The sequence below is a fragment of the Vanacampus margaritifer genome, chromosome 11 (genome assembly GCF_051991255.1).
Source record: "Vanacampus margaritifer isolate UIUO_Vmar chromosome 11, RoL_Vmar_1.0, whole genome shotgun sequence".
Classification (NCBI taxonomy): Eukaryota; Metazoa; Chordata; class Actinopteri; order Syngnathiformes; family Syngnathidae; genus Vanacampus; species Vanacampus margaritifer.
In genome coordinates this window covers 18,935,448-18,962,887 of record NC_135442.1, presented here as the reverse complement: position 1 = coordinate 18,962,887, position 27,440 = coordinate 18,935,448, and the positions used below count along the sequence as shown (strand labels likewise).

The following is a 27,440-nucleotide window of genomic DNA, read 5'->3' as shown; positions in this document are numbered from 1 at the left end:
AAATGAAGAAAGAAAAAAACAACTCATTTGCGTAACTCTGCAAGCAGCCAGTCATTTTGTGCCTTGCATTGATGTCCCCTCAAAAAAAAAAGAAAAAAGAAAAGAGGAGATCGTTATCGATGATAGCCAGTATTGACTGTTATTGAAACCTCGACTTCTTCAAACCACAGTAAACCGTCAAAGCAGTAATCAGCCCATGCCTATAAGTAACTCCAAGCAAACCTCAGGGCGGATGTTGTAACGTTATTAAGGGTGAAACAACATTTTTAAAATGCACCATCATGGACTCTGTTGCAAAGGGCTACAAAACTACCAAAACTTAATTTACCCCGCCCCTGTACAGATTCCCTCGCGCCGTCATCCCATCATCATTATCCATCCTTCTACTTTGCTATGTAATGAATCTGTTCATGCGCATATAATCAATTCATCTGCATGCATGGAGCTGTACATCCTGTCACCTGTCTTTCAATGTGCTGTGTCTTATCATCATATTCTTAGTTCTGGTGAGTGTTTGACCGGTAAATACGTTGCCTACTACTGTTCATCATTTGTTTCTGAGGGCCCTGGTAATGTCTCCATCTGTTAATGTAAGCTGCAGTGGCTTCAATACATCATTTGTCCATCTGTCGCACTTGGCTTTATATTGCTTGTCATTTTAACGCCACAAGCCTCAGTTTTAATTCATGTCATTATATTAAGGACACAGAACAGCAGCAACTATCGCTCTTCTTCTTCATCGTGGGAAATGAGGTCAGAGTGCGGTGCCTTGCCTGATGGTTATCCTGCGGAAATTTTTTACGTTGAGACGTTTGCCTCACAGTCTGCACAAAGGGCTTTGGGTTTAGTCTTTGCTCTTGTATTATATTATGTTTTCAGCAGTGCCATTAGTGCTCAATGGAGGCTTGTCCTTTGAAAAAAAAAAGGACAGGAAAACATTTGCCTTATGCAAGTGTCCCCCAAACTCCCTTAATTAATTTCACGCTTGACTGACAGCAGCCTTCTAGCACCAGTGTAGTAAAAATAACAAGTATAGATTAAAAAACAAAAGAGGGGAATCTGTCATTTCTGATGTAGATAATCTATTTTTATCTCATTCACTCCTAGCCATTTTCACTGAAGCAATCCCCTTTGCTCCCGGCTGTTTTACTGGATTTTGACTGATTTTGCAAGGCCCACAGAATATTGTGTTCTATTGCTATATACCAAAAGAAAGATTAGAGTCTATTCTCTCATCAGGAAAAAAAAGTATATTTCTATCTGTTTCCGTTTTGCAGCAATTAGCATTAGAATATAACTACATTTCATCATTATTCACAAATCTGTTTAAAACACTGGGGGAAAAAAGCCTTTTTGCAACATGGCCGTGGTTGATCTCTTATACTCTGCTGCTACATGCTTGATATTTTTTGTAGTAACTACCATTGCTTTAAAAGGAACCCCGACTGTAATGACTATATTATTTATTTGGTTGTTACTAACATAACTATGAGATTGATTTTTCAAAATTTATTTCCAGTTTAATACATTTTGTGGAAACTATATTTGGAAGTATGCGCCATTGTTGTTTACGTCGCCAACGCATTCAGTGCGTAGTGACGTAGAATGGCGGCTGGCTCTCTGCCAAGCAATGTGAAACGCGTCTAAAGAAAGCAAGGTAAGCCTCCGGAGCGTTCCTAAAGGAACGATCAATGTGTCTGGTGAATGACGAGAGCACGGCGGGGGGGAGGCAGACTCTCCCGATCGCATGTTGTTTCTTTAGGAACGCTATGGAGCTTAACTTGCTTTCTTTATAGGCATTTCACATTGCTCGGCATAGAGCCAGCTGCCATTCTATGCACTATGCACGGAATGCGTTGCGGCGTAAATAACAATGGTGGCGTACATCCAAATAAAGTTTCTACAAAACGTATTAAACTGGAAATGACTTTTGAAAAATCAATCTCATAGTTATGTTAGTAACAACCAAATAAATAATATAGAATTAACTTGTCATCACAGTTGGGGTTCCTTTTCAGTTCATAGGCTGCATCAAAGCCTTCTGTAAAAACATAAATACATTTTTGGGACCATGGTAATATCTAAAATAGAACATATTTATATATTATAATAATAAAATATAAATAATAAAATAATATATTTATTTATTTATATGTTTTTGGGAGCAAATAAGTTAACTACCAATAAGGAAGTAAGGCCCGATGTATTCATTTGTCTGTGTGTTTATTTGACAAGCCTCCCCCCATTTTGTGGTTCATCTTTTGTACCTCCATTTTATCACAGATTTTTGGGAGATATTTTTCATGGGTTTTTACAGTATACATTTAAGTCCGTAGTTAGATTTGCGTGTCTTGAGTCACAGTGTAGTACCATGTTGCGCCATGTAACACTGAGCTCAGTATGTAGAAGAGGCAGAAAAGGTCTCCTGTGCTAATTTCTATTAAAAAGTGTATGGTGTCTCTCTCTCTCTGTGTTGCTTAGCTATGGGAAATGGAAACAATGGTAGAAATCCATAGATTTATAATTCAAGAAAGAACATTTAATTGAGAATTGTTAAGAATTATGTCGAATTGATTGTTGATTGTGTCTTGAAACAACCGAGTGCAAATAAACGGCAGTACTTGGCTGCAACCAGCAGAGGCACCGTTGCATCTGTTTCAACTCTAAAGAAGGACAGCGTGACGACAGCTATGGGACGCAGATTGACGTTTTAGCAGAGTATTATTTAACTAGTGTCCTTCACCTGAGTTTGCTAGGTAGCAGTTGTGATTCGCCGTGTGTGGAAGTAGATGTGTAGAATCAACAGTGTGGTGTTTGGGGGTGACTGTGATATGGCTCGGAAGAGTGAATGTTGTTGTTTTTTTCCCTTTTTTTTGGGAGATGATTGCATAACTGCTGTCTGGGCTAGTAATGGCGTTGTCTGCTAGACTGGCTGTTTTGCTATGGTGCGTAACAAGGACATGGGCATGCAGCAGTGACATAGATTAAAAAAATATATATATTTGTATTATTACTTGCTGTTGGATTACTTCTGTCACTTATGCTTGAATTTAATTGTTAGCATTTTTTGGGGGCTGAAAGTCTAGTCAGTATACCACGGCAAACTGTCATGTAACATATTTTAATATGAATGACTCCTCGATGGTCGAAATGATCTTTTAAAATGCTGAAGCATAGCGTGCTTTCGTCATTTGTTACTCCAAGTTGGTTTAGTGTAAAATTGACACGTAAATCTTGGGAGAATTTAATATTTTATATTTAAACACCAAAGTGTACAACCGAATTGTATCATTTCCTTTATGATCTCATGATAGCTTAACACATATTACAATATCTCCTCTCTGGGAATAACCACTCACGCTTAGTTGGGGTCCTTCTTTGCCTCTTCTTCATCCTGTTATTTATAATGTATCTCTTCAAGTAGACATTAGTGCTCATCTGGCAAATTGTAGTGCTACACTGAAGGCACACAACTCTAAATTCAATTCCCTGTGTACTGTAAAATCCCATAAAAACAATCGCTTAAACCTCAGCGATATAGCGGGCATGCTAACAGTAAACCTTGATATAGTTTGGATTTTGATAAGCATGCCTAACATATGTCACGTTGCTAAGAGAACAGCCTAAGAATAATAGCTAAGAGGAAACAAAAGCTTTCAAGAGGGGTTAATGATCGCAGGTAGAAAATAGAATCGACCATGGGGAGGAAAATGAAATGGCTAAGGATAAAAACATTAGCATTAGTTTTTTTGAATTGCGGAAACTCAACCTTGATAATTCCTCATGGTGATGTTTATGAGCATTCAACCTTTATCTTGTCTGGAAGGTCTTATCCCTAAAAAAAACCTTTCAAATGTTGTGAAACTGTCATCATCACAGTGGACACGCTCAGTTTCAACACCTGCCATCTAATTACCTTACAGTCAATTATTTATCTTCCTCATCTTGCTTTTTGTTCTTCATCTTTTTTCTTTCTTTCTTCATCTATGCCTCGTCTTGTGTGAAAGATTCATCAGGCCATTTAGCAAACATCTCCTTTTCTGAAGCATACATGGCTCACATCCAACTCATCTCGCTGCGCTCTCCTTCTCACACACCCACACATGAACACACAACGCTGCGATAGCAGTCTGGACTGTTGTTTTATTTTAGTTTGCAAACTGATTAACTGTCCCTTATTTGACTCCATTGATGAAGTGATTGCCCTACAAGGTCTTAAAGCTCAGGAAGCTCTATAAGGGCTTCTGGGCTCGGTAGAGCTGAAAAATGGTTCTTCGCAAATATATTGTACATAGTTTGGAAACATTTTATAGTTGTTAATAATATGTAATAATAATAATAATTTAATATTTTAATGTATTTATTTTTTTGCCACGGGTGGGGGGGGGGATTGGTGTGTGGGGTGGGGGGTGTCTAGAATCTACACTTTCGCCTAGGGCACCTAATCACCTAGGGCCGGCCCTGGTCTTACCCACAATAGTCTATGAAATACTCACAGGTGTATGTTCTCTCTGCTCAGTGGGAGCAACCACTGGAGTTTAGTTGGGGACCTTCTTGACATATATTTTGGATGAATTCTGTCTTACATTTGACACAGGACAATGTAAAAGTTGACTTTTTAATCTAAAAGAGTGCTCATTATTCATAATTTTCTTCTGTCATTTTTCTCCACCAATCTGCTTCGTTTTTCCTTTTCATCGCAATTCCATTTTTGATCTTCTCCTTCCATGCACCCATAAGTTGCTGCACTCATTCTCGGTAGATATGACATCCATTTTCACAGAACTCTGAGAAGTACAAACCCAATTCCCAAAAAGTTGAGACACTATACAAATTGTGAATAAAACCTGAATGCAATTATGTGGAAGTGCCAAATTTCAATATTTTGTTCAGAATAGAAAATAGAGGACAGGTCAAAAGTTTAAACTGAGAAAATGTATAATTTTAAGGGAAAAATATGTTGATTGTAAATTTCATGGTGCCAAAAAATCAAAAAAAAAATTGGGACAGGTAGCAATAAGAGGCTGCTAAAAGTAAATTGCACTTGTAAAAAAAACAGCTGGAAGACCAGTTACCACTAATGAGGTCCATTGGCAACTTGATTGGAGTATAAAAGAACTTCTCGGTGTCTCTCTTGGAAGCGAAGATGGGTAGAGAATCCCCAATTCCTCCAATGTTGCGCAGAAAGATAAAAATATATTTAAAAAATATCAGAAAGATGTTTACCAGTGAAAAATTGCAAAAAAGGTTGAAGTAATCATCATCTACAGTGCATAACATCATCCAAAGATTCAGAGAATCTGGAACAATCTGTGTGTAAGGGTCAAGGCCGAAAAATCATACTGGATGCTCATGATCTTCGGGCCCTTAAACAGCACTGCACCGCAAACAGGAATGCTTACAGTAAGGGAAATCACAGAAAGGGCTCAGCAATACTTCCAGAAAACATTGTGGGTGAACACAATCCACCGTGCCAGCCGCCGTTGTCAAATGAAACTCTACAGTACAAAGAAGAAGCCATTTCTAAAGCAGACCAAGAAGCGCAGGCGCTTCTCTGGGCCAGGGGTTATTTCAAACGGAGTGTGGCAAAGTGGAAACCTGTTTTGTGGTCAGATGAATCACGATTCGAAGTTCTTTGTGGAAAACTGGGGCGCTATGTCATACTGACTAAAGAGGACAAGGCCAACCCAAGTTGTTATCAGCACTCAGTTTATAAGCCTGCATCTGTGATGGTATAGGGTTGCATGAGTGCGTGTGGCATGGGCAGCTTCTACATCTGGAAAGGCGTCGTCAATGCAGAAAGGTATATTCAGATTGGAGAACAACATATGCTCCCATCCAGGCATCATCACTTTCACAGAAGATCTTGCATTTCTCAACACGATAATGCCAGATGACATGCAGCACCAATTACAACATCTTGGTTGCGTAGGAAAAGGATCCGTCCGGATTTTGAAATGGTCAGCCTGCAGTCCACTTCTTTCACTTATGGAGCACATTTGGCACACCATAAAGGGGAAGGTGCGACCAAGACAGTTGAACAGTTAGAAAGACAAGAATGGGACAGCATTCCTATTTCTAAACTTGAGAAACTTGTCTTCTTGATCCCCGGACGTTTGCAGATTGTTGTAAGAAGAAGAGGGGATGCCTCACAGTGGTGAAAATGGCTTTGTCCCACCTTTTTGGAGATTTGTTGACGCCATGGAATTTAAAATCAACATAATTTTCCCTTAAAATGATACGTTTTCTCAGTTTAAACTTTTGAACTGTTCTCTATGTTCTATTCTGAATAAAATATAAAAATTTGCCACTTCCACATGATTGTATTCAGTTTTTATTCATAATTTGTATAGTGTCCCAACTTTTTGGGAATTGGGTTTGTAGTACCCTCATCACCGTCAACCTTTTGAACATATCTTCACCTTTATCAGGATCCGCACCAACATTTGGCCTGTATGCCACCCACTTTTCAAGTGAGCATAATTATTGGGACAGACATTAAATATTTGGTGGCATTACTTGCAATAACTGCATCAAGCCCACGACTGATTCACTGTTTTATTCTTTGTCTGAAATGCTATTTCAGGCCTTTACTGCAGCCTCTTTTAGTTCTCCTCTTCAGGAGAAAAAAATGCATGCTCTATTGGGTTATGGTCTGGTGATTGACTTGCTGTCTTCCACTTTTCCCCCCTAATGATGTAAGTTTGTGTTTTTTTTTTTTGTAAGGTGGTAGGACTTGATAAGTGTTTTACTTCTTCCTACTCCCTTTTGAACATGTAAGCTGTGCTTAATTAATTAATTTAAAAAATGACAATGAAGTCCTTTGTTGTGTTAGCATGTGTTTTTGGTCCTTGTCTTGTTTCATAACATAGCTTCTCCTGTTTGGATGTATTTTTCTATAAATTGCCAGACAAAATGCATTTGTAAACTTCAGAATTAATTCTGCTTCTGCCATCATATGTTACATAATCAATAAAGACTAGTGAGCCCGTTCCAGAAGCAGCCATGCCAGCCCAAGCCATGACATTACCTCCACCATGCTTCACAGATGAGCTTGTGTGTTTTTGATCATAAGCAGATCCTTTCTTTCTCCTACTTTGGCCTTTTTTTGTTGTTTTTTTTGTTTTGTTTTTTACATTTCAATCATTTCATTCATTTGTAAAAGAAAAAAAGACAATATAAAACAATATTCTTCATCGTTGAATGAAAAGGAGCAGAAAGAAGACAAGTAATTTAACCTTTACCAAAGTGATAGAAAGTGATCTGTGATTTTGTGGAGATCTTCTTGCAGTTCCTTATAAAAGTACATTACAAATGTCGATCTCCTGCATTAACTCCAGCCTTATAGACCTCTACTGTGCTGATTGTGAAGGAAATGAGAGGAGCCACTTCCATTGGCCCTGAAGCAAGTTGGCTGTGTTCACACCCACAACGGCACAAATGCACAAATGCAAATGACTACCTGTGTGGACCACATTTTGCTCTAGACTGGGCATGCAAATAGGGCCCGTTGTCTCTTTCCACTAGCCTCATATCCAAATGTCTTTTTTTTTAATTTCATTTTAAATTTAATTTGTTCTTCTGACTGATTATACAGTGTTTCCTCACTTTTCGTCTGTGTTACATTACATGCCCACCTGTGAATTTCAGTGAAGTAAAGTACGTTTAAAAAAAATATATATATTTTTTTTTTGTTTTGTTTTTGGGGGCGAGTTACATTTCTACTGAGCCATAATGAAGCCGCCACCCAGTTCCCACCCTTCTAAACACTTTAACTTTGTAAATAAAATACAAAAATAGCAGCATAAATAAAGAGGGAGGGGTGGGTGGTGGCGCCAGGTTTTAAGGGGTGGAAGGATGGGTTAATAATCTCTGAAAAATTTGCGATATAGCAAGGTAAAACCCAAGATAAACCCCTTAATATAGACATTTTGGACACAAATCCGCGCTATAGTGAATCCGCGATAACTGAATCGCGAAGTAGCGAGCGGCTGCTGTATCCCCTAATGGTGAATGTCTGAACACATTTAACTGCAAGTGCACCAAAATTGTGTCAGAATCCTAAACTTTAGGACTGATAGTTTATCATCTTGTTCTGCTCTTCTGTGACTCCCTCTCAATCTTGCCCCGCTTCCTCCCTCCTTTTCATCACCATTCATTCCAGCTTTAATCTTCTCCCTCCTAACCCCCCTCTGCCGCTCCACTCATGTGTACACTCGGTGGAGTCAGACGAGCTTGACGCTGTTACGTAACAAACGTCCTCTTGACTTGGAAGTGTGTCATCTCTTGGGAGAAAGGCCCCCCTCGGTGGCCACAATCCAAAAAAAGAGCCCCCCTCCTTTAGGGCCTCCCTGGAGAATGTTAATGCTTGGATGGTGCGATGGAGGAAGTAAAGGGCAAGGGAAGGAAAAGGATGAGACAATAATAAAGAGTTGATCTACAAGGACAGAGGGGAGGAGGGGGGCGGTTGTTGGGGGCGACCACCGTTCTTGAGCAGTAACGAGAAGGGAGGGAGGTAAATGAAGATAAATATTGTAGACACGAGGGAGAGCTGATGTCTCGTCCTTTGTGTGCCTTCACAAAGATAATAATGCTCAATTTTATTGACCCTGAAAGAACTGTATGCATGTAACGTAAACAATCTTTTTATTATACTCTATACTGAGAGCTGTTCCTAATATTTTGACCCAACCATGTAAACAAATATCCAGTTGTCAATCAAAAGAGAATGTTATTGTTGCACCCGCCTCATGTGCTTTGCTGGTGGCATACACGGTTGCACTGGATTAGCATCCGCCTGTAGCGGTAATCTATTGAGTTAATCTGCCGCCAGTGTGACTGCGGATCATTAGCCGGATTTATGGCATCAGATCATGAGATCCGATTGGGAGCAGAATTACGCAACGGCCAGGTGTTGGCAGGGGGTGTGTCAGTCATGTGTGTGATTTATGCACGAGGGTTAACTAGTCGCTCAGTGAATGGAAATTGAAGTGTGTGTGTGTGTGTGTGTGTGTGTGCGTGTGTGTGTGTGTGTGTGTGTGTGCCACAGCTGTAAATGGATTTTCACATGAATGTTCCATTAGCTCCCTCAGTTCATTTCAGTTGAGAGATTGTTGAAGGTTATCGCGACTCAACACAAAGCCCCTTTTTTTTATTGTTGTGTTGTTATTTTTTTGTGTTTTTTTTCCCCATTACATTTACCAAGCGTTCATTTGCATGTCAAAAATCCAAACAAGCAATTCAATGCAAAATATTTTTACGTTCTGCTAAATTTTCTAGCAGCATGTTGACCTCTGTGGGTTTTAGCTGGGTCCTTCCTCTCAAATTCCAAAACATGCATTAGTTGAAGACTGTGACTGGTTGTTTGTCTTTGGTGGCGATCACTCCAGGTCGTAAACCCTCAGGAGGACTACAATTCCAGAAAATTCATAAATTATTTTTTTTGTGGTGATACACTAAATCACCACATTGCTTTTCCATTGGCTGGTGACCAATGCTGGATGTTGGCCAAAGTCAGCTGGCTTAATGAAGAATTTGTGTTTAAGTGAGGGGGCAGTAGCATGTGACCTGTCCGAGGCTCCTTCCAACTGGGCATACCACAGATGGCCTGGTGACAGCTAGACTCTCCCACTTGTGTCACCAATTTTAATGGGACTCTGATTTGAATCAAATTCTAACACAGTGTTGAGTGAACGGTTGTGTACAGTGACTATGAATGACAACAAAAATTGTTAGCATGGTAGCCAGATAGCATCAGATTTTCTAGCCCTTGTCATCTAAAATAAATGATTTATGATCACGCAGGTTAGGACTTGAAATGCCTTTTTTATGCACTTAAGATGAACAATTAATCAAATTCAAATCATCATCACGGTGTAGTACTGTACAATGCAGGTACCAGCTGTCAAACTCGTTTACTGTTACCAGTAAGGCACGTGTTGCTAATGCTAACAGCTATCTGCTAGCCACTAACGTCAGAGATTTGTTTATCATAAAATGACTGTGTAGTTAAGTAGCAGTTTCTTAGCGTCCTAAATTAGCGAAAATAAAGAAAACCGAAACATCGAAAAAGGAAGTCAAGTTAGCCATCATGCCACAATGCGGGCCAACTTAGTAAAAGTCTTCTAAGGCTATTTGCATTTCCGTCAATGTATTGTTTGGAACACGTTATTTTGAAGTTTGCTTTAGGCGGCTTGTCACATTGAGTGATGTCATTCAGCAACGGAAATCTTCAGATTCAAGATCTGACTGTGAGCTACTCAAACTACGCTGCGAGAAGCCTGAAGTAGATAAACAGTTTTTTATTAATTCATTGTTCGTTTGCTTTTATTTTAGCATTGGCCTAACCTATAAAACCAAAATATTCATGTATAATAAATCTGCTATTGTTTATTGTAATACAGATTTATTTTATTACTTTTGTTCGTTTAAGAAAATACATGGGAATATGAAGTAATCACATTAAATTATGATATAAAAATCGCCCAATAAATTAGATTATTTTTCAAAATGGTTGTACCCTAGTGTGTACTCTTGCAAGGGTTCCTAATAAATCATGCTAACATTTAGCAATTCAGCTAGTTTGTTTGTTTTCCCCACTAGTAAAGTAATTTTCTCTCGAATAACAAGATATGTCTGTTTGAGTGTATGTATGTCATGTGAATCATTCATTCTGAATGAAGAGCCAGCTGCTGTCCAGACATTCTCCATGTACACTACAATGACCTGTTGTCTTCTATATTTATTTTGACAGCACCTCCTGCTTGCCTTTTGCCGCTGCACCTTCCTTGCATCTTTTGATCTGCCTCATTTACTTTTCTCAAGGAGGACGCATTGTAAAATATGGCGGTAGTGCAATTGTTCATTCTTCATCGGAACAATTGTACATGTTGTGCAGTCTAATTAGGTCCAATTTATATTCTTTCTTGGGAGCACGGCGTATTAGCACGTCTGCCTTAGAGGTCTGTGGTTCGAGGTTTCAATTTCAGGGAATTTGTTCTTCTTTTCACGTTCAAATGTTTTTTCCAGGTTTTCAGTTTTTTTCCCACGTTCCAAAAACATGTTAAATTTACAGAAGACTGTAAAATGTACAAATATGTGAATGTGACTAATTATTTTTTGTGCTTGGATAACTGTGTTAGTCTAAATTAGAACTAGAACATGGAATTGATGCACATACAATTGACCATCCACTTTCTGTTTCCTTTTATTCCAAAACCGACTTTGAGTCTGGGTCTACTAGAATCCATCTTACACTTCACATGCACACCAGAGAGTCAAGCTCCTTGGCGCGATAGTGAGATTTATGGGTCTGTCTCACAGCGGACGGTTACCTACCCAAGGGTCCTTCAAACAAAGCATGCCTCAGATGGCGATCCCACTTCTGACAACAATTTTCATGAAACCCCAACCAGTATTACCCTCAAACCCGCATTTGAACTCCAGTCTGTTGGGGCCCATTGATTGATTGCCTCTTATACAATGATCATGTAAGAGTCAGACATTCAACACAAAAACCAATAGATTAATAACGTGGCCCAATGGAAAAGTACTGGTACTCGCCTCACAAAAATGGTAGGCACTCTCATTTAAGCAGAAATGTCAGGACTGTAAATTGCAGTAACTAGATACCCTGATTCCAATGAAGTTGGGATGTTGTGTAAAACATAAATAAAAACTAAATATTCCAAACAAGTGTTTTTGAACACTCCTCGACTTTCCCGGTGTTTTGTTGCCCCTGCCCAAGCTTTTTTGCAATGTGTTGCAACTAGTGCTGTCAAACGATAATTAAAAAACAAAACAAAAATACCAATATAATATAATATTCCATAATTAATTGTGATTAATCACATTTCTGACTACAATTTTCTACTAAGATTGAAACAGATATTTGCTTGAGTAAACTCTTGGAATTAATGTAAAATAACCAAATAGAAATATATTTAGATTCAAAGAATGTTCCAATAGTTTTCGTTGGTCTTTGAATACAATTGTTCTCCTGTAAAATACAACTGTTGAACAAAACGATCAAAGCAGACTCAGCTTTACAGGCATCTTATATTCTTCTCATTGACATAATTTTTAAAGTTCCTGCTTACAGGTCTAGAAACTTCTTGCTTACAGATTTAGTTCTGCTCACGAGCACCACACTCCAGCAGCATTGGTTTGCGAGGCCCCGTGGAGATAATTGAGCAGGGCAGTTTGCTGTGTGATGATCAGCCAAAGGTGCACAACTAATACGCTATTTGGATTTGGCTCTGCAAAGTGCATAAATTACTTTAGAATTCTCCAAATGTTTTTCTTTATATTGTATTCAGGTGAAAATTATTTGCAAATCGTTGTATTGTGGTTATTTTATTTACATTTTATACAACTAATTAATTGGAAATGAGGTTTGTCGAAGTTTAGTTTAGCTAGTTTAAAAACTTGTATTTATTTAAGCAAAATGAAACAAGCATTGCATGGATTTAAACGAAATAACCCAGATTTGGTTATGATTCACCACTCGGCACAGAGTTGGGCCGTGGTTCGGTATTTTACCCTCACCTCCATGCATTTCATCTGAAGACAACCATGTGTATCCTACATAAATGGGCCACAATAACTTGCAACACATTTTTGTCTACGCCATCTAATATGAGTGGAACATGGCCGCTAAATTTGATGATCGTTTTACGGATTCTTCATGAAAACATAGTTAGCCGCTGCTTTAGCTTAATTTCACTAGTATTTGCATCATAAATTTTTTCCCTCCCAGCCCCTACTTTTACCTACAACAAAATGTCTGCACTTGTATTTACTCCCAGGATGTCTGCAAGCTGTAAATATGTACAAAGTCACATTTACAGTTACCTCCAGCAATTTGATTTTGTGCCGAAACATGCAAGCTTGTGCACGTCCGGCCTACTTTGTGTGCTTTGAGGCTGGACGCAATGCAGGGATGGCAAGGGGAGATAACGTAACTGAATGTGAACCTGAGGGGCGGACGTGAGCCCGCCCGAGCCTGACTTTTAACTTCCAGTCTTGTCTGATGAATCACACACGGTGAAGCAAGCAGCCTCTGCTTGTATGTAGGTGATATGTCGAGAGGCGCTTCATACAGCAAGCTTGGGCAATTTGGGCTTAGGTCGGACTCATGCTGACTACTGAATGCCAATGACGATGAAACTGTTACCCCGTTCGTCGTACTGCTTTTGATGGGTTTTTATATTACATAGTCCCAATTTAGAGTTGCGCACATAACCCCTATAACGCCAAACGTATCATATTAACTACAAGACATTTTGATCCCACTATTTCACGAGTATAATATTTTTTCCCCATTAAAACCCTGACGTATATGATCTGACGCATGCATTGCATGGATAATCCAGTAGAGGGCAGTAATCACCCAGCTGATGGCTTTTCCAGCGACCATACAAGATCGCCACAATTGAGAAAGGAGAGCCACCTGATTTTGAAAATTTTCTTTGTCAAATATAGTGGTTTCAGTAAGCAAAAGTTGATAAAAATTTACTTAGACAACATTATAAGACAGGGGTAGGGAACCCTGGTCTTCGAGAGCCGCTGTCTTCAGTGAAAATTGATTCATGCGAGCGTGTTTGTTAAAGTGACTGTTAGTAGAAATGTAATGATTACCGTAAGCCCTATTTAAATTCCTGTTAACCCATCTATTGTATAAATTGCTTTTATATTAGCATTAAAATCAACTTAACCTTTGTTTGGTTAAACATTTTGGTGTTTAAAAAAGCTTTATTTATTTCTCTTCTGATTTATTTGAAAGTAACAGGAATGACTAATAGTTCAAAGCAAGCCTGTTTTGTCGCTTTGGAAAATTGCGAGCAACAGAGTGAGAACATAAATAAAGAAATACTTTAATTAGCTTAAATGTGTTTAAAGAATGTGGTAGAGTTAAAAAAGAAAGTAGTCTGGATTTTCACCTACGTGTATTGCTGGCAGGTCTGGAACATGTCTGTCATTAAAAACAGAGCTTCACTATGTTTTCCGTCTCAATATTGGATGCTGGAGTATCATTACTGTTCCATGAGACGCAACAATATTTCATCCTCAAGGAACACGTCATTGCTTAGTATTCACGGTGGTCGCCTAGAGAATTCCTGAGCGTCTGTTATTGATCAGTGGCCTTGCAGAAAGAAGCAACAACTTGAGGAACGGAAACAAAGATCAGACATTTATCGAGTCTGAAAGTTCTGCAAGACCTTCAAGCGGGCACGAATGATCGCAACTTCACTTGTTTGGTAAACATCGTCATCAACTCCGATGCCGGTGACGCAAAGGTATGGATTTCCAATCCCGCCGTTCCCTCGTCAATGAGCACTGTTTGCCTTTGTTCACGTAAGCGTGCCAGAAAACGTCTTTTCATTAAGTTGACCAGACGGGGTCGGACAGACGTGCTTAGCGAAAGCAGGTCAGCGAGTATTTAGGTGGCCCGAGCATGAGCGGCCTGGCTGTGCTGATGATGCTGAGGGCCTCGGACGTTTGGGTACATTGATGTTGTGGCTGTGGTCTGATAATCCAGAGTGTGTGTATGTGTGCGAGTGTCGCATATTTTTACATTGACATTTCCGTGCACGACACCAACGCCATCCAGGAAACTGTGTGAGCACGGCCTGGTAGTCTCTCTCTCATACAGCACTGGGCTTTTGTCCCAAGAGGACATGTATGGGTTCTAATCCACTGGTCCGCCCTCTACTCTCGCTCTCTCTCACTCTTTGGATTGTTCATCTGCGATTTGATCGTTGGCTTAGTTGCTGCCCGCAGGAAAAGTCAAAGAGCAGATGGGAAATGGAGCAAAGGCTGATGGTGGGCGACTGAATCAGGAAAGTACAAATAAGAGGATGAAAAAAAAAATCCTCAGTTGGGACATTACATTAAGTACACCTGTTCAATTTTATGCAAATTTCTGTGCAAATCCAGATAAAATTACGGATGCAACTTAGTGAAATCAAACAATATGTTCGAGTAGTATTGGGATACAATTCTGGGGCAGAAATTAAACTAAAGTAAATTGCGATGGCTCCGTGACTTAATGACCACGTAAATAAATTTCAGGTCATTCCAAATTGTTGCAATGGCTATGCCTAATGTTTGGCTTTGATAGATTTTCCCTCTTGTCTCAGCTTCCAAATGGTTTGCTTTTCTCTTATAGACAGCTCTCTGGTCTCCATGCTTGCTTAACAGCAAATGCAGTTCTCACAGGTGAAAGCCAAAGCCAAAAATAAGCACTATCTCATTTTTAAGCAATCGAAAGAAAGAAAAGAAAGAATTAATTAATTACAAATAAAGTATCCTTCTTAGGGATCATAGTAAAGATCTGTTCTCAATAAGAGATCATTAACATAATAAAAAAAATCTTAAATGATTAACAGGTTATGTTAAGTGGCATATGACAGGTTGGGTCGAACCATTCTAGTTTGAGAAGACTGGATTTTTAGAGCACTGAAACTGAATAGCAAACTGAATTTCATTTTGTGAACTTATATTTTCCCGAAATATGTGCCTTTACATACCCCCATTTGAGAACCACTTGTTTAGCACATCTAGATGCAAATACCATGAAATAAAAGCTGGAATTCTAAGCTTTTGTCTCAGATTCAATTATTAATTTTTTGATCTGAAAGCCAAATGTCTCCAATATACTGCAAAAACAAAGGAATTGACCTTGCCGTTCCAATATTTTGGAGGGGACTGTGTATCAAATTCCCATTGAGATGAATAGAAATGCCATTCATCTGTTTCAGTGTCCCCAAAACAACAACAACCACACTTTTTGTGTGTTGCTTGACATATAATACAGTTCTGTACATGACACTAACACAATTCGAGATTGTAGCACATGCCAATAACACAGATGCACCAAAGCAGATTTTTCAGCTCTCAGGTTGCCCTTATTGGCTTCCCGTGCATTCCCTTACATTACATTATTGATGATGATGATAATGTCAGGTTACCTTGGTATGTAGGTCTGTTTGTAACACACCTCTTCACATACTCTGAAGATACAATCTAAAGATGACACACAAATGCATAATTTATTCAGTTTCAAGATAGGCCTGCATAGTTGCTTATTGTGAAATAAGACAAATTAAGACAAACTCTCAGTATAACGCAGTTGAGGTACGCCACTCCAAACTGCCTCCATAGTAATACATCTTACTCAATTGATACCTCTCTGACAGCGTCAGGTATTGCATCATAGGCTTTGCTGACACAAACCTGCTTCGGCAGGAGCGCCGCCTCATTATGCTATGCGAGCAGTTATTAGCGGGTCCCCTGGCTGACACCTCCTCACCGCATCGCTGATGAAGGTTGTCAAAGCGCCGACGTTTGCCCGCCATGCTGCGATGGAGCTGTCAATCAAAGTCTGGGTGGTGGGTGATCGTAAGTGCAGGGAGCTGACATGTGAGCAGCGTGTGTTTATCAACCTATTTTTAAATTCAGGACCTAGTGTGATGGTCTTTCCTGACATTTCACACATGCACAAACTCACACACACGCACATAAAATCTACATAAGTTTACACTCATTGCAAATACAGTGGGGTGGTCATACTTAATTTTTTTTTGGAGAGAGTGTGGTGGTCATACTAATGCAACTTCCATCTTGTTGCATCTTAACGTCAAGGAACTTTGTTGAAGTGAGTTGAGAAGTTTCATTAGTACAATGATAGCCTTGTCATTAAATAAAAGATCATTTTAAACAGTTTTTCTTAAAGTGGAAGTCAACCTTAAACATTTCTTGACAGTAATATGTTATTTGTGATCTCACTAGTGTAAACATGACATTCTGATTAATATTACATTTGTGGAATATGAGTTATGCAGCAAAATCCAGCCGTTTTTATCCATCTCAGCGGGCGGCCATTTTGCCACTTGCTGTCGACTGAAGATGACAGTTGCTCAGGCCTCAGGCAACGACCAATCACAGCTCACCTGTTTTGTAAAGCTGAGCTGTGATTGGTTGTTACTTGTTACACAACTGTGATGTCATTTTCATTCAACAGCAAGTGGCAAAATGGCCGCCCCCTGAGACGGATAAAAACTGCTGGATTTTGCTGCTTAACTCATATTCCACTAACACAATATCACCCAGAATACCATATTTAGACTAGTGGGGCTCAATAGAACATACTATTGTTGACTTCACCTTAAAATGAATTTTTTGCCTGGCCAATTGTGAGTTATGATAATTTTATTCTCAGTTCTTTCACATGCCTCCTTAAGAATTCCCATTAATTCTGTCATTCATCATTCCATTATAAACTGTTTCCCTAATGTCAGGCCATAATAATAATTAGCTTTTACAATGAAAATGACGTTCCCATTTAATCTTCATGAACATTTTAACCAATTATGTATGTGTAATTATTGCTTCCAAAAGGAGTGGAATAAAAGATCCCGGCATCTTACTTTGAGAAAAGCATCCGGTCGACGACTAAATAAGGATGTGCATGTGTAAAGAAGATGGAGGGAAAACAAAATACTAAATTTAGAAAATGGGATTACCAAGTGAAAGCCAATACTAACACACACTTTGTCAATCTTCATCACTCGCCACGTGTCCTTTGTATTAATAGATGAAAAGAAAATTGTACATCCTGCCTGGTCAAAACAAAGCCCCGCTCAATCTTTGTGCATGTTCCACAAAATGACTGTTATTCCTGATCTGTGACCTGCCCGTATGTCATTATCGTGTGGTGCACGCTGAGCAGGATAGGGGGTCAAATGCCGTTTTGAGGAAATAATGGAAATGTAAATAATCTGTGCCAGGGTCAATGATGCAATCATAATTGTACAAGATCATGAAAATATTTGTTGTTCTTTTTTTCTTTCGTTTTCATTACATCACCGTAAAGGATATGTTCCAAGCAAAAAAGAATCAGCAATGGCTAAGTAATTTTTGGCAGGTTTTGGTAAAAGCAACGTTAAGAACTGTAAAATGTAAAATTTATGAACATTTAAAAACTCTTTTGATGTTTCATAGTAGCTCGTTTGGAAGCAAGATCGCCTTTGATTAAGTGTCCCCAAAAATGTCACAAAAAGCCACAGGTAAAAGTAAAGTAAAAGTACTTTTGTCCGGAGATGGACGTTTTCACCTAGGGTGTACTCACTTTTGTTGCCAGCTATCAATGGCTGCATTTGAACTCATTTGCTCCCAAACACGCAAAAATACATTCTATTTTAAATATTACCACACTCCCAAAGACGTATTTATAAATTTTTTAAATTTTTTTTTGTAATGCTAGAGCATACAGAAGGCTTTGATGCAGCCTCTCAGAACGGTTGAAGAAATGGTAGGTATTACAAACACGGCCAGCAGGTGGCAACAGAGCAAGAGAGATCAACCAGGGCCATGTTGAAAAAAAGCTAATTTCCCCACTGTTTTAAACAGATTTGTGAATAATGATGAAACTTAGCTATATTCTAATGCTAAAACGGAAACAGATAGAAAAAAAAAATCCTGATGAAAGAAGAGACTCTAATCTTTTTTTTGGTTGGTTCCATGTTTTTATATCAATAGAACAATATTCTGTAGGCCTTTCACAATCAGTCCAAATCCAGTAAAACAGCCGGGGGCGAAGGGGGTTGCTTCAGGGAAAATGGCTGTGAGTGAATGAGTTAAGTTATTTTGAGGGAGCAATACATTTACAGTGCTTGTGTACTGCTAAGCTTTATTATGTTAAAGTGTCATTTCTTCAGTGTTGTCCCATGAAAAGATACAATTAAATATGAGACCTTCTCACTTTGGTGAGATTATGTAGATGATTAAGTGTTGATGTTTAGCTAGTTACTGGTCTTGGTGGTGTGTTTCTCCTTCCTGCTTCTGTTCCCATTTCCCTTGACTTGATTGGACTCTCGGTTCAAGCGGCTATTGTCCAGCTTTTTGTCAACAAATGATTTTGAATGTCCTGTGTTTGGCATTGTGCATTTTAGTCTCAAAATCTTGTTCTTGACAGTTTTAGTTGTAAAAAGTTAACCCATGTATACCATATAAACGTTTTTCTGATGCTATTAGCATATCGAACCGAACTGAAACTGTTCAGTGTAAACTGGGTGCTTACACAGGTATGCACACACATTTTGACCACCACGCTTTTTGTTTTCCCAGGATCCTTCGGTGCAGAAGGTGGGCGGAGGCAGAAAGAAGACTGTGTCATTCAGCAGCATGCCCTCGGAGAAGAAGGTACATGTTATACCATCTTTCATAATAACAAGCAGATACCATGCAACATAGTTAAGCGCTTTAATGTGGAATCTTTTAATTTGATGAGAATCTTGTCGTTGAACAGGAATGTGGAATTTTAAACCGAGTTCACCTTTTCACTCAGCTTCTTTGAGAATAACATTTACAACCATGGAAACGCTGCCATCCCTAAGAATGCAGTAGCTTTGGACATATCCATCAAGACATAATGAAGTGCTGTACTGTAATTGGGGGAAATAGAGCCTTTTATACAGTAATTATAATTTATCATTACAAACAGAATTGGTTTAAAGAGCTTCTACAAATGGAAGTACTGAATATTGGATATTGTAGAAACCTAAAAATATTTAGGCAATTACTAATGCTGTTGATTTAGGGCAGCTGTGGCATAAGCATTAATGAGTGTTATACTTAAGAGTTGCAAAATTCTGGGAATGATCAAAGTTTGATACTTTCCATGGGAATTTATGAGAATTATATTGGAATAAATAGTAATAGAGCAGGAATGTAAAACATTAAAGGGTGGATCACCATAGGGAATTTAAATATAGTTGGGGAAATTATATTTCATAATACTGATTAAAGCAACCGGATTTCATGCAAGCAGTTAAGAGTTTAGTAAAAATGCTTGAGAAGCTTGAGGGGAGGTATTTTTTTTATCTATTAATTGTTTTAGTGTGTATTAAATGTGGTAGTTTTCCATTAATTTACCCTCAATTCCCAGCTTATTCCCATGAATTACTTTATTATTATCTAGCAATTCAGAATAGTTACAAAATGTCCCATTTTAACTTCCCATTTAAATTTATTAGAAGCCTTCCAGAAATTTGCTGGAATTTTTCCACTCCTTTTCAAGCGTCTAAAAAATGTAAGGAATGGGGGCGGCATGGCTCAGTGGCAGAGTAGTCGTCTCCCATATGTGAGGTTGTGGGTCCGATGGCGAAGTGCCCTTGATCAATACACGGAACCCCGATTTGCTCCCATGGACCTGGCAGCACCTTGCATGGCAGGCGCCGACCACTGGTGTGAGAACGGGTGAATGTGAGATGTCGTAAAGTGCACTGGGCACCACATGGTGTAGTTAAAGCTCTCCATAAAAAGCAGTCCATTTATTTTCTTCAACAGGTCAACAGCGCGGCCGACTGCCTGGCCTTCATGCAGGGCGGATGTGAGCTGAAGAAGGTGCGCCCCAACTCCAGGGTGTACTGTCGCTTCTACACGCTGGAGGCCGACCTGAGCTGCTTGCGCTGGGAGCCGTCCAAAAAGGACGGGGAGCGAGCCCGTCTGGACGTCTCCAGCATCCGAGAGGTGCGAACGGGAAAGAGCACCGAGACCTTCCTGCATAACGGGCCCATCTCTGAACAATTGGCTGAGGACGCCGCGTTCTCTATCATTCATGGGGAGGACTACCAGGTAAGACCGGGACAAATTATTTTGAATATATTGGATCTTAAAGGGAAAGTACAGTAAGAAATGTAGTCAAACTTGTATTTCATTAATCATTAAACGTTGTTTTTTTTTTAACCTAAACAATTTCATCCCTACAGTCTCTAGATTTGGTGGCACTCTCAGCAGACGTTGCCAATATCTGGGTGACAGGCCTCCGCTACCTGTTGGCGCACCCCTTGGTTGTTGGGGGTGTACTCGGAGGAGGTGGCGGTCTGGGAGAAGGAGGAACGATGGAGGGTAGTCTGGGCAGCAAGATGAGGAGCGAGTGGCTGGCGAGCGAGTTTGCTCGAGTGGACGAAGATGGTTACGGCATTGTGTCCGAGGACGTGGCGGTCTCGACTATCGTGAAACTTTGTCCTGGTATCAAGGAGGCTAAGGTGCGACTAATTATATTTGCTATCACATAAAACCATCGGAAAGCTGTGTAATTGTCTTTTAAATTAATTGACTCCCATCACATTGGTTAATACATCACAGCAAATCATCACAATCATGATATACAGTCAACCCATTTTCATCTGGGGGGATACGTTCCAAACTGTTTGCTATCAAACTGATATACATTGGATACACAAACCCAATTCCCAAAAAGTTGGGACACTATAGAAATTGTGAATAAAAACTGAATGCGGAAGTGCCAAATTTTAGTATTTTATTCAGAATAGAACATAGAGAACAGTTCAAAAGTTTAAACTGAGAAAATGTATCATTTTAAGGACAAACTATGTTCATTTTAAATTCCATGGTGTCAACAAATCTCCAAAAAGTTGGGACAAGGCCATTTGCACCACTGTGAGGCATCCCCTCTTCTTCTTACAACAGTCTGCAAACATCTGGGGATCGAGGAGACAAGTTTCTCAAGTTTAGAAATAGGAATGCTGTCCCATTCTTGTCTCTCTAACTGTTCAACTGTCTTGGGCTTTCTTAGTTGCACCTTCCCCTTTACGATGCGCCAAATGTGCTCCATAAGTGAAAGAAGTGGACTGCAGGCTGGCCATTTCAAAATCCGGACGGATCCTTTTCCTACGCAGTCATGATGTTGTAATTGGTGCTGCATGTGATCTGACATTATCGTGTTGAGAAATGCAAGATCTTCTCTGAAAGTAATGATGCCTGGATGGGAGCATATGTTGTTCTCCAATCTGAATATACCTTTCTGCATTGCCTTTCCAGATGTGGAAGCTGCCCATGCCACACGCACTCATGCAACCCTATACCATCACAGATGCAGGCTTATAAACTGAGTGCTGATAACAACTTGGGTTGTCCTTGTCCTCTTTAGTCAGTATGACATAGCGCCCCAGTTTTCCACAAAGAACTTCGAATCGTGATTCATCTGACCACAAAACAGGTTTCCACTTTGCCACACTCCATTTTAAATAACCCCTGGCCCAGAGAAGCGCCTGCGCTTCTTGGTCTGCTTTAGAAATGGCTTCTTCTTTGTACTCTAGAGTTTCATTTGACAACGGCGGCTGGCACGGTGGATTGTGTTCACCCACAATGTTTTCTGGAAGTATTGCTGAGCCCTTTCTGTGATAAGCATTCCTGTTTGCGGTGCAGTGCCGTTTAAGGGCCCGAAGATCATGGGCATCCAGTATGATTTTTCGGCCTTGACCCTTACACACAGAGATTGTTTCAGATTCTCTGAATCTTTGGATGATGTTATGCACTGTAGATGATGATTACTTCAACCTTTTTGCAATTTTTCGCTGGCAAACACCTTTCTGATATTTCTCCACTATCTTTCTGCGCAACATTGGAGGAATTGGTGATTCGTTACCCATCTTCGCCTCTGAGAGACAATGCCACTCCGAGAAGCTCTTTTTATACTCCAAGTTGCCAATGGACCTCATTAGTGGTAACTGGTCTTTCGGCTGTTCTTTTTTACAAGTGCAATTTACTTTTAGCAGCCTCTTATTGCTACCTGTTCGAACTTTTTTGAGATTTGTTGGCACCATGAAATTTACAGTCAACATATTTTTCCCTTAAAATTATACACTTTCTCAGTTTAAACTTTTGACCTGTCATCTATGTTCTACTCTGAACAAAATATTGAAGTTTGGCACTTTCACATCATTGCATTCAGTTTTTATTCACAATTTGTATAGTGTCCCAACTTTTTGGGAATTGGGTTTTTAATGTTCATAAAACCATTTAATTATGTCTAATGGAATACGGCTAGTTTAATGCTGACATATGAAGCAAAACACATACACAGGTTAAAGTAAATTAGCATTGTATTTACGATAATTGTAAATGTTAAATTGAATGTGTGTATTTTTTTTATAACAGAAACGGAGCAGCACCATGTCCAAAAAGAACATAGAACAATACGGGCAATTATTGTTTTCTGTCTCTGTCTTGTTCTTAACTCTTTTACTGCCAGACGTTGTCCAAAAAGACAACCCCAACAGTGCCAGCCGATTTTGAGCTTTTTCATCCATCTTTCAAGGCAAACAGAATATTGTGCTATAACTACGCAAACATGGTGGATGCCATATGAAAGATTGGATTCCATTTTTTCATTAGAAAAAGTATGTATGTATGTATTAGTAAAATTATGATTCTACCTTTCTCGGTTCTTCAGTAATCACCAATCAGTAATTACCCCCCCCCCCCCCCCACCCCAAATTCACAAACGGTACTCAGTGGGCGTGTCCTCAACGTCAATTAATGTTTTTGGTGGGAAAAAAGTTAATTTTGCTGTATTTTTCCCAACGGACCTCAGTGCTGCCAGCATGTTGAGGCCAAGTGAGGTACTACGCTGAAAATTTGCAAGTCTATATTTGGACCTTCCTGTACACTGGAGAAACCTAACCTGTCTATTAAAAGGATACTAGACAAAAAAAATACTTAAAAAAAAAGGATCACTCTATGCTGCGTTATAACTCAAGGTGTAAGTGCTTTGATCTTCCTCAGATACCATGTACTTGTTTTCTCCGTCAATGCTTTTAATGAGCTCACCTTTGATCTTTTAGCTGAAAGTATTTTTTCGAATGGATTCTTGAATGAGCTGCACTTTTATTTTTTGGGTAGAATTTTTAATTTTCAGATATCAAATATTGATATCAATGGCGCAGTGTAGCACTTGTATTATCGTCAAGTTAAAAAAAATGGTTGTGTGAAACAGTTTTGCAATGTCCTGCTTTGTGAGGTTATGTATAAATGGCAGACGTTACCTTTTTTATGTGCCAACTTTGCAGGATTGCTATGTGAAAGAGGCTATTTTAAATATAAGTATTTAATGTCACACCAGACATCGACACTGATGCCTAATTATCTGATCGTGTTACGCCGTGACACTGTACCATTTTTGTTGTGTGTCACTACTGTAATGAATAAAATGTACAGGATCACTGCCTATGGTTGCTGTCCTACAAACATTACATAAGAAGTGTGTCAGAAAAGTCCCGGGATAGAAAGATAAGATTTCAAATCCAAACTGCCAAGTTTCAAAGTAATCCCCCATTACTTTACCAGCAGCCACGAATTGTCCTACCACGGTTATCACCTTTTCTCCTACACTGAACGAAGCAAACGTCACAGGTTGATTACTTAAGATCCCACTTTGCTGGTTTCTATGTAAAATGTGTAATTGTACTGTGTAGTGGAACTTCTTTTAACTCATTCACTGCCATTGACGGCTATAGACGTCAAAAATTCATTTTAATTATTTCTATTAGTTTACAATTTTTTCTCCACTTTTGCTAACAAGAGTATGAAAACCTAGAATTTTTTTTTTGTAAATTTAGAACAGATATACAATTTGTGATTAATTGTGAATTAACTAGTGAACTCATGTGTCGCTTGACTTGCCTAATTAAAAAATATATATATTAAAAATAAGGGGCGTTTAATCGTAATTAATCGCATGATGATTTTATATCTGTTATAAATATGCAATAAAATAATTCTAGGTTTTCATAAAAAATTAAATCAAATGAAAAAAATGTTAAACTAATAGAAATAGTTCACATGAATTTTTTACGTCTATAGTCGTCAATGGCAGTGAATGAGTTAAAGCTCAGATGTGTCACTTTTGTGGATCTCTGTGTGAAATAAGTTCATCCCTTCTAAAAAAAATCAAACAAGGTCAATGAACCTGCTTTGTTTGCAAATGTTAGGTCATTTCCTCAGGGAGGCGACCAACTATTCACATTACATTGAGAGGAGATGTAAATCCGACTCTGCAACGAATTTGCCTTGATGGGAAAAAAAAAAAAAATTCCAATGGTCTTTGCTTCAATTTATTGGTTTGCATTGTTGGCAGTGATTCTCTGGCTGCTTCATCCATTTGTGTCCTCTACTGTCAGAAAGGCAGACATGATTCCCCCCACAAGGAGCATATAACGAGAAAGAATGTTAAAAAGAAAATAAATGAGATTAAAGAGTGAGCGCGAGTAGGACAAAGGATGAGTAATAGGGACGACATTATTACGCCGCCGCCGCCATGTATCTGGGTCATTTCCATTTTCTCGGCGAAACAAAATAACCAAAGTTTAATCAGATCGACTAACTTCATAGAACGAATGAGGCAAGAGTTTAGGAAAGTTTGTTAACATTCATCTCACTGATGGCACTCTTGTCATCTTTCGATTTATCCTCACAGGTCCGTCTGCGCTTCAAGGAGATCCAGCGCAGCAAGGAGAAGCTGACCTCGCACGTGACGCGCGAGGAGTTCCAGGAGGCCTACTGCGAGCTGTGCACCCGGCCGGACGTCTACTTCCTGATGGTGCAGCTGGCCAAGGACCGCGAATGTCTGGACCCTCAGGACCTGCGCCTCTTCCTGGAGACGGAGCAGGGTTTGTCGTTGGCCACCACCGAGGGCTGCCTGGAGCTCCTGAGGCGCTACGAGCCCTCGGCACAGGGCAAGGAGAGGGGTCTGCTGGGGCTGGACGGCTTCGCTCGCTACCTGCAGTCTGCCGAGTGCCAGCTGCTGGACCCCGAGCATGAGGGGGTGTGCCAGGACATGAACATGCCACTGTCACACTACTACATTAGGTACCCGATCCGTCACACAACTTTAGTAACATTTGTAGAGATAAGTTAGCCACTGTATTTTTCCACAAGTGTAAAATAAGTTTAACACTGAAACGTAAATCCAACATCAAACCACACTGTATTTACAATGTCTTATGTAGCATTTTAACATGAATAACGGTTATTCAAGTGTCAAAATATGTAAACCGTTGGTAATATTAAAATGTAACAACAACAAAATAGTCTGAACTTTAGGGATGAAAGCCGAATGGGAAGTTGATTAAACATTTTTATGTTCTTAATTCATACTTCCTTAAGTCATGCAAATTGTCAGCCTCAAACAATGTTTGTATAAACAATGGAAATATGTTTTTTTTCCAGGACCAATACAGATTATTAGTAGTCAAGAAGGCTGATAACCGATATTTGGAGCTCATATATAATAATGATAATATTGGCATCCTAATAAAAAAAAAAAAAATACAAACTCCAATTCTTAATTTTGTTAGAATGTTTTTTAAGTATTGACCTTTTGCATGTGATGTCACAGCCCTCATGGGAACGCCCCCTGGGGGACACTGGAAGGCAAAAGAGCCACTTGCCTGTATTGTAACCATTGAGTCTCAGCGTAAAGTCCTTTATCTAATCGATTAGCTTATAAAATGGTCAAGGAGTAAACCAAATGCTGCTTTTTATCGCATACCTACTAATGAAGACAAAAGATGACGATTAATAGCAGCAATCAACAGAAAGGACTGGCAGCCCACAAAGTATTCATGGATTTGCAGCGATAATTTTTTGCGAGGTTAGTAGATAAATGTTGTAATGAAGAGATAAATGTTCATACATTTTATTAGTAAACGTACACTCTAACAAAGATTGTAATAGAGGTTTCGAATTGCGTGTTTCAAATCACATTAACTCTTTGACTGCCAAAAACGTTAAATAACGTTTAGTAAAATCCTATGGAGGAGTGCCAAAGACGTTAAAAGACGTTTGTTTCAAAACAGAGGTGAAACTAACCATTTTCTATTGTTGATTACTGAAAAACGGAATAAGGTAGAAACAAACTTTTTTTTCTGATGAAAGATGAGAGTCCAATCTTTCATTTGGTAGTATGTGTGTTTCCATAGTCCAAACACATAATTTTCTATGGACCTTGAAAGATCAGTCAAAATGCTTAAAATCGGCTGGCACTGGGGACAACCCGTTTCTGAAAACGTCTGGTAGTCAAAGAGTTAACGAGCCAGATAGTTAGCGTCCACTCCAACTGCACGAACACACAGCTTAGTTTTAAAATACACCTTCTTCAAAACTATTAAGTGCATTTGACTGTTTAATAATGGGGAATTTCGTCTTTGTGCTTGGAGTCATATTCATGAAATTACCACATAGCTTGCCACTACAATAGTCATTTATTCCATGCTAGTAAACATAGTAACGTAACATCATCAAAGCGTTTCAATATAGAACGGACTATGTAAAAATAAATCAGCCAGTGACGAGCGTTTAAATCAGCCCCGGTGTAAGGAGAAGAGACGGCATTGACTACATAATAATATAGGTGGTGCGCTGTGAATTCCGGCAAAGTTGGCGATTTGATTGACTTGGTAAAAACAGCATGCAACAGAAGGTAAGGGGCTGTTTTCAAACTAGCGATCTCAAACTAAAGTAAATATCGCGCTCTGAGTCCCGACTAAATGTGCAACTTCGACTGACAATATTTCACGGACATTAACAATTTTAAATTGATCTATTATCGGCCGTCAGATTCATGGACATTAACA

General features: G+C 39.2%; 1 protein-coding gene across 2 annotated transcripts in view; it reads left to right on the top strand.

Annotated features, from left to right (window-relative positions):
- The window catches only part of plcl1 (phospholipase C like 1), a 98,179-nt gene that overhangs the window by 49,685 nt on the left and 21,054 nt on the right, over positions 1–27,440 (top strand). For both annotated transcript variants that reach the window (XM_077579778.1, XM_077579779.1), the window contains 4 exons: positions 19,129–19,203; positions 20,350–20,637; positions 20,772–21,050; positions 25,283–25,674. In XM_077579778.1, the coding sequence (XP_077435904.1) occupies positions 19,129–19,203; positions 20,350–20,637; positions 20,772–21,050; positions 25,283–25,674 (1,034 nt within the window). The remainder of the gene's footprint in view (positions 1–19,128; positions 19,204–20,349; positions 20,638–20,771; positions 21,051–25,282; positions 25,675–27,440) is intronic.